The 15290-nt window shown below is 22.9% G+C and overlaps 1 protein-coding gene across 2 annotated transcripts in view; it reads right to left on the bottom strand.

Moving 5' to 3' along the window:
* LOC117182166 (protein flightless-1) overlaps positions 1 to 13619 on the bottom strand; it is a 100601-nt gene extending 86982 nt beyond the window's left edge. For both annotated transcript variants that reach the window (XM_033375216.1, XM_033375217.1), the window contains exons 1-3: positions 13254 to 13619; positions 7324 to 7434; positions 6987 to 7225 (exon numbers count right to left, since the gene is read on the bottom strand). In XM_033375216.1, the coding sequence (XP_033231107.1) occupies positions 6987 to 7225; positions 7324 to 7434; positions 13254 to 13316 (413 nt within the window). In that variant the 5' untranslated portion in view covers positions 13317 to 13619. The remainder of the gene's footprint in view (positions 1 to 6986; positions 7226 to 7323; positions 7435 to 13253) is intronic.
* Positions 13620 to 15290: the final 1671 nt, after the last annotated feature.

Below are 15290 nucleotides of genomic sequence, written 5' to 3'. Positions count from 1 at the left end.
TCCAGTAATTTTTGCATTTTTCTTAGGATACAAAGGGAGGAATTTTCTATTTCAATTTTTTTTTCTAAATTGGAAGGACTTTTTGGTTATTTTAACATTTTTATTGAGTTGGAAGGGGGCAACATTTTTTATTTTTTTATTTTTAAACTTCAGTAATATTTTTTTTGAGTTCAAGGAAGAAAATTGTGTAATTTTTACATTTTTCTTAAGATAAAAACGGGAGAATGCTTTATATTCAATGTTTTTCTGAATTGAAACAAGGAAATTTGATATTTTAAACATTTTCATTGATTTGGAAAAAAATGAAATTTTTGTTTAAAGATTTTCTTATGAATTGGGAGAGATATTGTTTACTTTTCTGGATTGGAAAAGGGAAATTTTTAATTTTCAACATTTTTATTGATTTAAAAGGAAGGATTTTATTTTTTATTTTGTAAACTTCGATAATGTTTGAATTGAGTTAAAAGGGGGAAATTCTGCAATTTTCACATTTTTCTCCAGATAAAAAAGGGGAAATTATTATATATTTTCCCTTTTTTCTGAATTGGAAGAGGGATATTATATATTTTTAACATGTTATTGAGTTTGAAGAGAGGAAATGTTTTGTCTGATTGGAAAAGGGCTTTTTTTTAATTTTGGTAATGTTTTGATTGACTTGAAGGGAAAAAATCCTGTAATTTTCACGTTTTTTGAAGATGAAAAGGGGGAAATTAGTTAGATTCAACTTTTTTCTGAATTGGAAGAGGTTTATTTATTATTTTTATTTTTAACATTCTTATTAAATTGGCAGGGAGGAAATTTTCTTCTGGATTGGAAAAAGGAAATTTTTTATTTTTAACATTTTTATTGAGTTGGAAGGAAAGACATTTTTTTATTGCTTAAACTTTGGTAATATTTTTATTAAATGAAGGAGGGAAATTCTGTATATTTTTATTGAGTTAAAGAGAGAAAAAATCTGTAATTTTCAGAATTTTATTGAGATAAAAAAGGGGTAATTTTTTATTTTCAATTTATTTATTAATTAAAATAGGGACATTTTTAATTTTTAACATTTTCTTTGAATTGGAAGAAAGGCAATTTTGGTTTAAAATATTCTTTTGGATTGGAAGAGGGAATTTTATTTTGAAAACTTTGGTAATATTTTAATTCAGTTGAAGGGGGAAATTCTGTAGTGTTCACAATTTGCATGAAATAAAAAGAGACACAATTTCCACTTTTTTCTTAATTGAAAATTCAGTTGGAAGAGATCACATTTTTTCTAGATTGGAAAAGGGATTTTTTTCAAATTTTTGTAATATTTTAATTGAATTGAGTGGGATTTTTGTTGTAATTTTAACGGTTTTTATTAAAATTAAAGGGGATTATTTTTTTCAATCTTCTTCTTAATTGGAAGAGGGACAATTTTTTAACATTCTTATTAAGTTGGAAGAGATGAAATTTGTTTCTTGATCGGAAGAGGGATTTTTTTGTTTTACAAATTTTAATCTATATTTTAATTGATTTGAAAGAGGAAAATTCTATAATTTGCAATTTTAGATTTGAACTGTTTAATTTACATCATTTTCATGTTTAAAATTGTACAATTTTTAATACTTATTTTTATAACAATTTCATTTCCAAGGCCTCTTTAAAATTTTAATAATTCATTTATTTTAACATTTAAGAACATTCTGGAATTATAATCATACTTTTTCTTTTTAGTAAAAAAAAACTAATTCGTGCGAATTCGCAAATTTTAAATCCGTAAAAAGCTTTTCAAATATTATTGACTTCGAAACAATTTTAATTAGTATTATTATAATTTTTATAATATTAAAAACAAACAATTTAAAAATCCATTTTCACAAATTTTTAAATATTTAGCGTTTAAATTTTTATAAACGATTTAAATAATTATTAAATTTTTATACAATATCTAACAGATCTACATAAAATAAATAAGATAACATTTGTAAAAATTAACAGAGTTTTGAAGTTTAATTTTTTTACTGGATTGAAAGAGGACATTTTTTATTTTTAACAATGTTATTGACTTGGGAGCACGATTTTTTTTTTTAATTGGAAAAGGGAGTGCTTTTTTATTTCAAACCTTTTGATTAACACTTTAATAGAGTTGAAGGGGAGTATAATTTTCTGAATTGTAAGAGACATGTTGTTTTATTTTTAAATTTTTATTAGATTTAAAGAGAAAAAATTTTGCTATTTAATTTGCTCCTTGATTGTTAGAGAATTTTTTTATTTTAACGTCATTATTATTTTTCTTGAGTTAAAGAGAGCCACGTTCTGGTTTTTTTTTATTTTTAATTTTTCTTATGATCAAAAGAAAGAATTAGGAATTTATTATTTTTCTAAATTAGAAGAGGAAATTTTTATTTTCAAATTATTTCTGAATTGGAATAGGGACATTCCGTATTTTTAACATTTTCGTTGATGTGAAGAAAAGCAATTTTGGCTTTAAATAAATTTTCTGGATTGCAAGAGGGCATTTTTAAAATTTTTTAATTTCGGTTAATATTTTTATTTAATTAAAGGAGGGAAATTCTGTAATTTTCACATTTTTTTTTTAAGTTAAAAAGAAGGGATTTTTTTCAATTTCAATATTTTGAATGAGTTAAAAAGGAGGGGATTTTTTACTTTCAATTTTTTTTGTAAAAGTGAAAGAACATTTTTTTGAACGTTAACATTTTTATTGAGTTGGAAGGAAAGACATTTTTTTTAACTTCGGTAATATTTCTATTGAGTTGAAAGAGGAAAATTCTGTAATTTTCACATTTGTCTCAAGATGAAAAGAGAGAAATTATATAGATTCAATTTTTTCTGAATTGGAAGAGGGACATTTTGTTTTTTGAATATTTTAATTGAGTTGGAAGAAAGGAAATTTTGATTAAAAAATTTTATTCTGAATTAGAAGAGGGACATTTTTTATTTTTAAAATTTGTATTGAGTTGGAAGAGATGAAATTTTCTTCTGAATTGGAAAAGGGAATTTTTTAATTTAATTAACTTTGGTTACTATTTTTATTGAATTGAAGTGGGAAAAAATCTGTAATTTTCACGTTTTTGTTAAGTTGGAAGGAAGGAATTTTTTTTCTGGATTGGAAGAGGTAATTTTTTAATTTAAAAAAATTTTGATTGCTATTTTAATACAGTTGAGGGGGGGGGGGGGAATTCAGTAATTTTCACATTTTTGTTATGATGCTAAGGGGGGCATTTTTTATTTTTTAAAATTCCTAAATTGGAAATACATTTTTTTGTTTTTAACATTTTTTATTTTTTAAGCTTTGGTAATATTTTAATTAAGTTAAAGGAAAACATTATGTAATTTTCACATTTTTCTTCAGATGAAAAGGGGAAAATTATTTAGATTCAATTTTATTCTGAATTTGAAGAGGGACATTTTTTACTTTTAAAATTTGTATTGAGTTGGAAGAGATGAAATTTTCTTCTGAATTTGAAAAGGGAATTTTTTAATTTAATTAACTTTGGTTACTATTTTTATTGAATTGAAGTTGAAAAAAATCTGTAATTTTCACGTTTTTGTTAAGTTGGAAGGAAGGAATTTTTTTTCTGGATTGGAAGAGGTAATTTTTTAATTTTTAAAAATTTGGGTTACTATTTTAATACAATTGAGGGGGGGAATTTTTTATTAAGATTTTTTTTCTAAATTGGAAAGACATTTTTTTATTTTTAACATTTTTATTGAGTTGGAAGGGCGCACAATTAATAATAGTAATGCCATATTTTAATTGAGTTAAAGGGGGAAAATTCTTTCATTTTCTTATTTTTTTAACATAAAAAGAGACACTTTTCTATTTTTTTCCGAATTGGAAAAGGGACATTTTTTACTTTTAACATTTTTATTTAGTTGAAAGGAATGACATTTTTTATTTTTTAAACTTTGGTAATATTTTAATTGAATTGAAGGGGAAACATTTGTAAATTGCAGATTGTTTTAAATAAAAAAGGGTTAATTATTTATTAAAAATTTTTTTCTGAATTGGAAGAACATTATTTATTTTTAAAATTTTATTGAGAAGGAAGATATCACATTTTTTCTGGATTGGAAACGGGATTTGTTTTTAAATTTTGTTAATGTTTTAATGCAATTGAATGTTGGAAGAGATAAAATTTGTTTCTAGATTCGAAGGGAGAATTTTTTTATTTCTAAAATTTTCCTCTTTCAAATCAATTAAAATACAGATTACAATTTTAGAAATAAAAAAATGCCCTCTTCAAATCCAGAAAAAAATTTCATCTCTTCCAACTTAATAAACATGTTAAAAACTGTCCATCTTCCAATTCAGAAGAAGATTGAAAAAAATCATCCCTTTTAATTTTAAAAAAAGCATTAAAATTAAAACAAAAAAAATCCTATTCAATTCAATTAAAATATTAGCAAATTTTTTTTAAAATCCCTTTTGCACTCCAGAAAAAATGTGATCTCTTGCAACTTGATAAAATGTTTAAAATAAATAATGTTCATCCAATTCAGAAAAAAAAATGGAAAAAAGAAAATTTACAGTTTTTTTATTTTTTTAAATTTACAGTTTACAGAATTTTTCCCCTTCAACTCAATAAAAATGTTAAAGGTAAAAAGTGGCCCTTTTTCAATTCTGAAAAAAAAATTGAAAATATGTCTCTTATTATCTTATGAAAATGGTGAAAATTACAGAAATTTCCCCCTTCAACTGAATAAAAATATTACCAAAGTTTTAAAAATAAAATTCCCGCTTCCAATATAGATTAAAATTTTAGAAACAACAAAATCCGTCTTCCTACCAAGAAACAAATTTCATTTCTTCCAACTTAATAAAAATTTTTAAAAATTGTCCCTCCTCCAATTAAGAAGAAAATTGAAAAAAATAATCCTCTTTAATTTTAATTAAAAAAGTTAAAATTACAACAAAAATCCCACTCAATTCAATTAAAATATTACAAAAATTTGAAAAAAATCCCTTTTCCAATCCAGAAAAAATGTGATCTCTTCCAACTGAATTTTCAATTCCGAAAAAAATGGAAATTGTGTCTCTTTTTATTTAATGAAAATTGTGAACATTACAGAAATTTCCCCCTTCAACTGAATTAAAATATTACCAAAGTTTTCAAAATAAAATTCCCTCTTCCAATCCAAAAGAATATTTTAAATCAAAATTTCCTTTCTTCCAAGTCAAAGAAAATGTTAAAAATTAAAAATGTCTCTTTTTTAATTCATAAATAAATTGAAACTAAAAAAATATCCCTTCTGTATCTCAGTAAAATTCTGAAAATTACAGAATTTTTCCGTCTTCAAATCAACACAAATATTAATCGAAATTTAAAAAATATTACCTCTTCCAATCCAGAAACATTTCTGCCTTCAAACTCAATAAAAATATTAAAATCGAAAAAATGCCCTCCTTTTTATCTTAACAAAAACGTGAAAATTCCATATTTTTTTCCATTCAATTCAATAAAAATAGTAACTAAAAATAAACAAATTAAAAAACTCCCTTTACCAATTCAGAAGAAAATTTCATCTCTTCCAACTCAATAAAAATGTTGAAAATAAAAAAAAAATTCCCTCTTCCAATTCAGAAAAAAATTTAATTTAAATAATTTTCTCCTTCTCATCTTATGAAAAATGTGAAAATTATAGAATTTCCCTCCTTTAACTCAATAAAAATATTATCGAAGTTTATACAATACAAAAATGTCCTTCCAATTGAAAAAAAAAATTAATATAATTAATTTTCCCCTTTTCATCTTAAGAAAAATGTGAAAATTACATCATTTTTTTCCCTTTAACTTAATTAAAATATTGCCAAAGCTTAAAAAATAAAAAATTTCCTTCCTTCCAACTCAATAAAATTGTTAAAAGTAAAAAATGTCCCTTTACCAATTCAGAAGAAAATTTCATCTCTTCCAACTCAATAAAAATGTTGAAAATAAAAAAAAAATTCCCTCTTCCAATTCAGAAAAAAATTGAATTTAAATAATTTTCTCCTTCTCATCTTAAGAAAAATGTGGAAATTACAGAATTTCCTTTCTTTAACTCAATAAAAATATTATCGAAGTTTAAACAATACAAAAAAGTGCTTCCAATTTAGAAAAAAAAAATTGATATCAATAATTTCCCCCTTTTCATCTTAAGAAAAATGTGAAAATTACATCATTTTTTTCCCTTTAACTTAATTAAAATATTACCAAAGCTTAAAAAATAAAAAATTTCCTTTCTTCCAACTCAATAAAATTGTTAGAAGTAAAAAATGTCCCTTTACCAATTGAGAAGAAAATTTCATCTCTTCCAACTCAATAAAAATGTTGAAAATAAAAAAAATTCCCTCTTCCAATTCAGAAAAAAATTGAATTTAAATAATTTTCTCCTTCTCATCTTAAGAAAAATGTGGAAATTACAGAATTTCCTTTCTTTAACTAAATAAAAATATTATCGAAGTTTATACAATACAAAAATGTCCTTCCAATTGAAAAAAAAAAATTAATATAATTAATTTTCCCCTTTTCATCTTAAGAAAAATGTGAAAATTACATAATTTTTTTCCCTTTAACTTAATTAAAATATTGCCAAAGCTTAAAAAATAAAAAATTTCCTTTCTTCCAACTCAATGAAAATGCTAAAAATAAAAAATATCCTTCTAATTTAGAAAAAAAATTGAAAATAAAGAATTACCCCTTTTGCATCATAAGAACAATGTGAGCGTCAACTGAATTAAAATAGGACATAATTTTCATGTTTAAAATTATTCAGTTTTAAAAGCTTAAACTCGAGCTTGAATTAAAAAAAAAATATTTTTAATCTCTCAATTTTTAATTGTTCAATCTGAAAAGTTTTAAATTAAAATGTATTCTCTTGGAATATTTTAAAATTTAAAAATAGAAACCTAAAAAATTGAAAAGTTTTAAATTAAATATTTTAACCTGAAGTACAAAATTAATCATTATTTTTAAAAGACAGTTTTGATACTTAAATTTGACAAATTTGATACTTACTGATTGTGACTTAGATTTAAATTCAGTAAAGATCGAGCTCGTTCCAAGCCTTCCGGAACTTCCCTTAAATTATTATGACTTATGTCTAAAGTCGTGAGTTCCTCCAAATGGAACAATTCACTGGGTATTCCACTCGATTTTACATTATTATGTCTTATATTCAAAGTTCTGAGGCAATTCAGCTCTGTTAATTCACCGAATAATTTTTCCAATTTATTTCTTACAAGCGATAGATGTTCCTAAAAAAATTTTTAATTCATATTTTTATAATCAAGCCAAAAATTCTATCAAAAAACTATTTTTTCTTTTAAATTTCAAGAAGAAAACTTTTAATTACCAATTTGAGTAATTTTCCCATTTCCTCTGGAATTTCGGATAGATTTGTGTTATCTAATTTTAACCATTGTATTCCAGTCATCGCTCGAACCGATTCTGGAAATTTTCCTTCCTACAGAACAAAAATTTAGCTTGAAAAAACATAATTTAGGTGCTTTTTCAAATTTAGTTTTAAAGACAGCTTATATTTTCAAACACTTGAAAATTATATATTTTTAATTGAAGTTTTTTGTTATTCATTTTTAAATCTTCTAAATAAAAATATGATAGATAAAAACATAAACGTGAGCAAAAGAAAATTTATTATTCAACTATTTTTCTACATAAAATCGCAAAAAAAATTGCATAGCTATATTTTCCGTAAAAAAACAACTATTTTCACGTAAAAAAAAAAGAATTTAAAAAAAGATAGTCAATTTTTTTCACAAAGAGGTGAATATTTGACTAAAATAATTAATCATCAACCAGAAAAATGAATTCTCGGCGAAATATGTAATAGTTTACATTTAAACCAAAAATTATTTTAATTTACAATGAAAAAAAAGTTTATTTCAATCAAAAGAGACGAATTTTCAACAAAATAGTTGAATCCTCAACTCAAACATTTAAATTTTCAAACAAGCAAATCTATTTTTAAGCAAAAATACTGTTTTTCAACAAAATACGTGAATTTTGAACTGAGCAGTTCAATTTTCAACTAAAAAAAGATCAAGTTTAAACCAAGAATGGAAGTTAAATTTTCAGCAAAAAAAAACATTATTTTCAACGAAAAGACAATATTGTATAGTAACTTTAGAAATTATATATTTTTAGCTAAAGTATTTAATTGTGAGAAAAAAATTGTATCATTAGGATTGAAAAATAAAAAAATTGTGGAAACTTACGAAGTACATAAATTTTCTATCAAAAAATTAATCTTTGTACTAATAAGATTAATTTTCTACCTAAAAGAGCAATTCCTACAAAAAAGACGAAGTTTCAACAAAATATTCAATTTTCAACCAAGGGGTTGAATTTTTAACCAAAAACAAACATTTTCAACAAAGTACATTTATTTTCAACAAAAAAGAGACTAGTTTCAATAAAATACATGAATATTCAACCGAATAGTTTAATTAAAAAAAATTCAGCGCCAAATAGAATAGTTTCATTTTTAGGTTAAAAAAATAATTTTTAACTAAAAAAAATTTAATTTTTAATCAAAAATGGAATGGTTAAATTGGGGGCTTAAAAAAAATTCCAATAAAAAAGATCAATTTTAACTAAAAAATAAAATCTTTTTCGGTGAAAAAATTATTATTTTCGACTAAAACTGTTTTAATTTTGAATAAACTAGTTTAATTTTAAACAAACTATTTAAATTTTTAACAAATTATTGTAATGTCAAATAAAGTGATTAATTTTTTACAGAAACTAGATCAATTTTCAAGCAATTAATTAAATTTTTACCTATAAAATATTTCAATTTTTAGTCAAAAATGGTTGAATTCAAACAAAAAGACGAGTTTGCAACAAAATAATTCAATTTTTCACAAATTAGTTAAATTTTCAAGCAAGTAGTTCAATTTTCAACCAAAAATGATTTTAATTTTTAATTTTAAAAAACCGTTGAATTCAACCAAAAAACATGAATTTTAAAGAAAATAATTTTATCCTCAACCAAAAGAGATCAAATTTTCATTAAAACTTTTGCATTTTTAACTAAAAAGCTGAATTTGAAACCAAGAAAATTAATTACCTTCCCAATAAAAATGGCATTTAAACTAGACATTTTGAACTAGACAATATTTTAATTTTCAGTCAAAAACAGTTAAATTGAAACAAAAAAGAGGAATTTTTAACAAAATAGTTAAAATTTCAACTAAAAAAGATAAATTTTTCAATAATAATTATATAATTACATTATTTTTATCTAAAAAAATGAATTACCAACAAATTAGTTACATTTTAAACAGAACAAATGAATTCCCAAAAAAAAAAATTTTTAACTAAATAGTTCAATTTTCAATAAAATAAATTAATTTTTAACCATTGAGTTCGATTTTTGGACACGTAATTTATTTTTAAAAAATTAGTGCAATTTTTAAATAAGGAGTTTAATTTTCAACAAATTAGTACAATTTTCTACCAAGTAATTGAATTTTGAACAAATTAATTAAATTTTTCACAAATTACTTTAATTTTAAATCAAGTAATGTATTTTTAATTATAAAAGATTATAATTTTCAATCAAAAACAGTCGAATTCAACCAAAAAATACGTATTTTTAAGAAAATAGTGGAATCCTAAAAGAAAAAACAGATAAAATTTCAACAAAACAATTTCATTTTTTACCAAAAAGATTAATTGGAAACCAAGAAGATTAACTTTCTACAAAAATAAATAAATGTTAACAAATTATAGTTCAACCTTGAACAAATTCTTTTTATTTTTAATGAAGTATTTAATTTTTAAACATTTAGTTTGATTTTTAACTAAATTTGTAAAATTTTTTAGTTAAAAAACAATTAAATTAAGACAAAAATATCAAATTTTTAGCAAAAAATATAAGATTTCTACCAAAAGGTAAAGTTACATTTTTCGTTAAAAAAAACATTAATTTTCAACTAAATAAAAACAAATTTTTGAAAAATAATCGAATTTTAAATCAAAGAAATGAATCGTCAAGCAAGAAAAGATTTTTTAAAAAGTTCGATTTTCAACCAAGTAGTTTCATTTCTAACAAATTACTGCAATTTACAACCAAGTATCTGAATTTGTAACAAAAAAAAAAAGGAATTTTCAAGAAAATAGTTGAATTCTCAAAACAAAAAAAAAACAGATCAAATTTTCAATAAAAATTTAGCATTTTTAACCAAAAAGATGAATTTTAATGCAAGAAGATTAATTTTCTGATCTAAAAATTTATTTTTTAAAAATTAGTTCAATTTCCAACCAAATAGTTTAATTTTTAACTGAAATATATTTTTTATTTTCAGCCAAAAATATTTTAATTCAAGCAAAAAATAATTTTCAACAAAATATTTCATTTTTCAACTTGAAAAAATCAAGTTTCCACCAAAAATTGAATAGTTAAATTTTTAATTTGAAAAAATTAATTTTCAACTAAAGAAAAAAACTAATTTTCAGCAAAGTAATTACATTTTAAACCGAATAAATAAATCCACAATATTTTTTTACAAATTAGTTGAATTTGTAACGTAGTTGAATTTCAAAAAATTAAAATTCCCAAATTGGAAAGTTTCCGAATAATAACATTCCCGTAATGATAAAAATCTCCAATTGGAAAATTTCCGAAATATATAAAAATCCCAAATTCTAAGATAATGAAATTCTAGAATATTAGAATTTCTGAATAATAAAATTTCCAAATTGGAAAATTCATTGATAATAAAACTCCCGAATATTAAAAATTCCGAATAAGAAAATTCCCGAATTGGAAAATTATCGACTAATAAAATTCCCGAATAATAACATCCCCGTAATGATAAAAATCTCGAATTGGAAAATTCCCGAAATTATAAAATTTCTGAAATACATAAAAAAACCCGAATTATAAAATTTTCGAAGAATAAAATTCCAGATTATTAAAATTTCTGAATAATAAAATTCCCGAATTTAAGATTTTCCGGAAAATAAAATTCTCGAACAGCTTATAGTATTACCGAATTGGAAAATTCCCGAATAATAAAATTTCCGAAGAATAAAATTCCTCAATTGGAAAATTTTTTGATAATAAAATTCCCGAATATTAAAATTTGTGAATAAGAAAATTGCCGAATTGGAAAATTATCGACTAATAAAATTCCCGAATAATAACATTCCCGTAATGATAAAATTCTCTATTTGAAAATTTCCCGAAATTATCAAATTTCCGAAATATATCAAAATCCCGAAATGTACAATTTTTGAATAATAAAATTCCAGAATATAAAAATTCTCGAATAGCTTATAATATTACTGAATTTAAAATTCCCGAATAATAAAATCCCCAAATAAAAAAAATTCCCGAATATTAAAATTTCCAAAAATTAAAATTCCCGAATTAAAAAATTTTCGAATAATAAAATTCTCGAAATGGAAAATTCCTTAATAATAAAATTTCCGAATATTACAATTTCCGAATTGGAAAATTACAGACTAATAAAATTCTTGAATAATAACATTCACGTAATGATAAAAATCTCTAATTGGAAAATTCCCAAACTTATAAGATTTCCAAAATATATAAAAATTTCGAATTGGAAAATTTCTGAATAATAAAATTCCCGAATATTTTATAAAATAACAAATTTAAAAATATCCGAATAATAAAAGTCTCGACAGAAAATCTCTGTTAAAATATCGGTACTAAAAAATTATTGTTCATGTTTAAAGTTTCTAAAATTATTTTTTGAATTTAAAATAACAGTAATTAAAAATGAATTTCACCCAAGAAAATATTTTTTCAATTATTATTATTTTTAATTTAATCAATAATTTTAGAAATTTAAAACACATTAGATATATTTATTTTTATAAAAATATGTGATTATTGCATTTTGAATGAATAATATTTATGAAACAAAACTAAATCGGTAATATTATGAACTGTTTGTGAATTTTATTATTCGGGATTTTATAATTCAGAAATTTTATTTTTCGGGATTTTTCAGTCATCCCGAATAACTGAAAATTGAATCCTTAATCAAAAAAATATTGTGAAAAAAGTTCGATTTTCAGCCAAGTAGTTTAATTTCTAACAAATTACTGCAATTTGCAACCAAGTAGTTGAATTTGTAACAACAAAAAAATGAATTTTCAAAAAAATAGTTGAATCCTCAAACAGATAAATTTCTAACAAAAGAGTTGAATTTTTACAACAAAAAAAATCAATTTTAAACCAAGAATATTAATTTTCTATTCGCAAAAATTATTTTCAACAAATTAGTTCAATTTTTAACTGAAAAATATTTTTATTTTCAGCCAAAAACATTTTAATTTAACCAAAGAAGAATTTTCAACCAAATAGTTCACTTTTTAACTAAAAAATATTAATTTTCCACCAAAAATTACATAGTTATATTTTTAATTTAAAAAATTAATTTTCAAATAAGGAAAAAACTAATTTTCAGCAAAGTAGTTATTATCTATAAAAAAAACGAATTTTCGACCAAATAGTTCAATTTCTAATTAAAAAAGATAAATTTTCAAACAGAAACAAAACGAAGCATTTTCTTTAATTTGTTTCATTTTCTACTGAAAAATATTTTTATTTTAATTAAAAAAAAAATAGTTTAATTCAACCAAAAAAACGATTTTTTCAACAAAATGCCTACATTTTGAAGCAAATAGTTTAATTCTGGACTAAAAAAAAATCAATTTTAAACCAAAATATTAAAAAATTCAAGCTTATCTTTGACAAGAAGCATATTTGTTTGACAGAAACTCCCTTATTTGGAGTGTTCCACTTTTTATACAAAGTTTCAATTAGATTTATCTCTACGATGAATCTTTTAACTCACAAAAGTAAAATAATACTCTCGGAAGTATTGGAAAACAATATTTTTGTCAAGAAACTGTAAATAAAAAAAACAAAAACAATATAAATACTATTGTTACGATGTTACGAAAGAAAATCGTGGCCTAAATTCCTGAAATTGATTGATAGACCGGTACCGATAGAGTTTAATTCTGACAAAATAAAAATATTCACTTGGATTGTTAGGATTGAACGATAAGAAAATTATAGAAAATAGGATTTCAATCGCAGAGATTTTATAGAAAAAAAAAGGAAAACAATACGACTCAATTTTTTTTTTAATGACCTGATTAGGGTTTTTTGAACCCCAGAACAAATAAAATAATCAATTAAATGATAATCGCATTAATATTTTCCCAAATGAACTTAAATTTATGTTAAAAATGATATTGTTCTAAATTTGTACTCACTCCGAAATCATTTCTGCTGAAATCCACACCTCGAACAAATGGTAAAACTCCCGTATTTGCCATTTTATTTTTTTAGTATAATTACTTAATTTGATTCTGTACAAAAATAATGAGTAATTCGTGTGTTTGGTAGTAAATAAATAAATGTACGGGACGAGGATTGATAATTCCTGTCCCGGAAAGAGGTTATGTTGATCGTTATTTACAGAGTTTCCATATATTAAAGTCACTATTCACATTATAACTATAAGTCGGGATCGCACAATGTTCACGAATTATTTAAATTAATCAGATTCATGTAGCGTGATTTATTCTTGTACAAGAAAAACTTGTATGTGCGTCGAAGTAAAAGTGACTGATGACTGACATCATCGTCTTGCCATCGCCATGATGGGAGTTTTATTTTCTTTTGCCGTTGGGGGGCGACGGGCGTCGTAAAAGGAAGAGATGGAAAATGTGGAAAATTCCTTCCATTCGATGCAGGAAATGCAGGAGATGCAGGAAGCTTTTTCTATTTCGGGCGATTCTTTTTTTGTGTTAAATTAAATTTTAAAATATCTCAGATGGAAAGAAAATATTTTTATAAATTTCTTTCTGCTTCTTTTCTATAAATATAATTATAACGAAAAAAATAATTAAACTGATTAATAAAAATGTTTATGACAGATTTCGGAAAAATAAAATTTTCCACATCGCCCATTTCCCGAAATAGACCAAATTGAAAATTGCCGAGTTGAACAAATAAAACATTATTTTAATAATAAATAAATAAAATTCTGGCATGATATTAAAATTTCTGTATAATAAAATTCAAGAAATTATAAAATTGCAGAAATACATAAATCCCGAATTGGAAAATTCCCGCATATTAAAATTTCTGAATAATAAATTTCCCAATTGGGAACTTTTCCGAATAATAAAATTCCCGGACAACTTGTAATATTACCGAATTGGAAAATTCCCGAATACTAAAATTTATAAATAATAAAATTCCCGTTTTGGAAAGTTGCCTGACAAAAAAAAATTTCCACATAATAAAATTCCTGAATACTAAAATTTTCGAATCATAAAATCCCCGAATTCGAACACTTTCGAGAATTAAAATCCCCGAAATTATATAATTCCCGAATATTAAGGTTTCTAAATAATAAAATTCCCGAATTAGAAAATTTATAAATAATTAATTTCCCGAATTGAAAAATTTCCTAATAATAAAATTCCAGAATCAGAAAATTCCCGAATAAAAAAAGTACCTGAACAGCTTATAATATTACTAAACTTGGAAATATCAGAATACTTAAATTTCCAAATTGAAAAATTTCCGAAAAATATAAAAATCTCGAATTGAAAAATTCGCGATTATTAAAATTTTCGAATAAAAAAATTCCAGAATATTAAAATTTCCAAAAATTAAGATTCTCGAATGGGAAAGTTCCCGAATAAAAATTCCTGAATTGGAAAATTTCCGAAGAATAAAATTAACGAATTGGAAAATTCATTATTAATAAAATTCCCGAACATTAAAATTTCCAAATAACAAAATTCCCGACTTGAAAAATTACCGACTAATAAAATTCCCAAATAATAACATCCCCGTAATGATAAAAATCTCAAATTTCCAAAATATATAAAAATTCCAAATTGTAAAATTTTCGAATAAAAATTTTTATAAAATTAAAATTATTTAAATGGATATTATTATTAATATCTTTAAATAAAATTTCTGAATAATAAATTTCCCAATTGGGAACTTTCCGAATAATAAAATTCCCAAACAACTTGTAATATTACCGAATTGGAAAATTCCCGAATACTAAAATTTCCGAATAATAAAATGATTAAATAACAAAATTCCCGAATTGGAAAATTTCCGAATATTTCCGAAAAAATAAAATTGGCTAAATATAAATAAATCCCGAATCGGAAAATTCCCGGTACTAAAATTTATGAATAATAAAATTCCCGTTTTAGAAAGTTGCCTGATAAAAAAAATTTCCGCATAATAAAATTTCCGAATACTAAAATTTTCGAATCATA

The sequence above is a fragment of the Belonocnema kinseyi genome, chromosome 10 (genome assembly GCF_010883055.1).
Source record: "Belonocnema kinseyi isolate 2016_QV_RU_SX_M_011 chromosome 10, B_treatae_v1, whole genome shotgun sequence".
In the NCBI taxonomy this organism is placed as follows: Eukaryota; Metazoa; Arthropoda; class Insecta; order Hymenoptera; family Cynipidae; genus Belonocnema; species Belonocnema kinseyi.
This window is presented reverse-complemented; position numbering and strand designations above follow the sequence as displayed.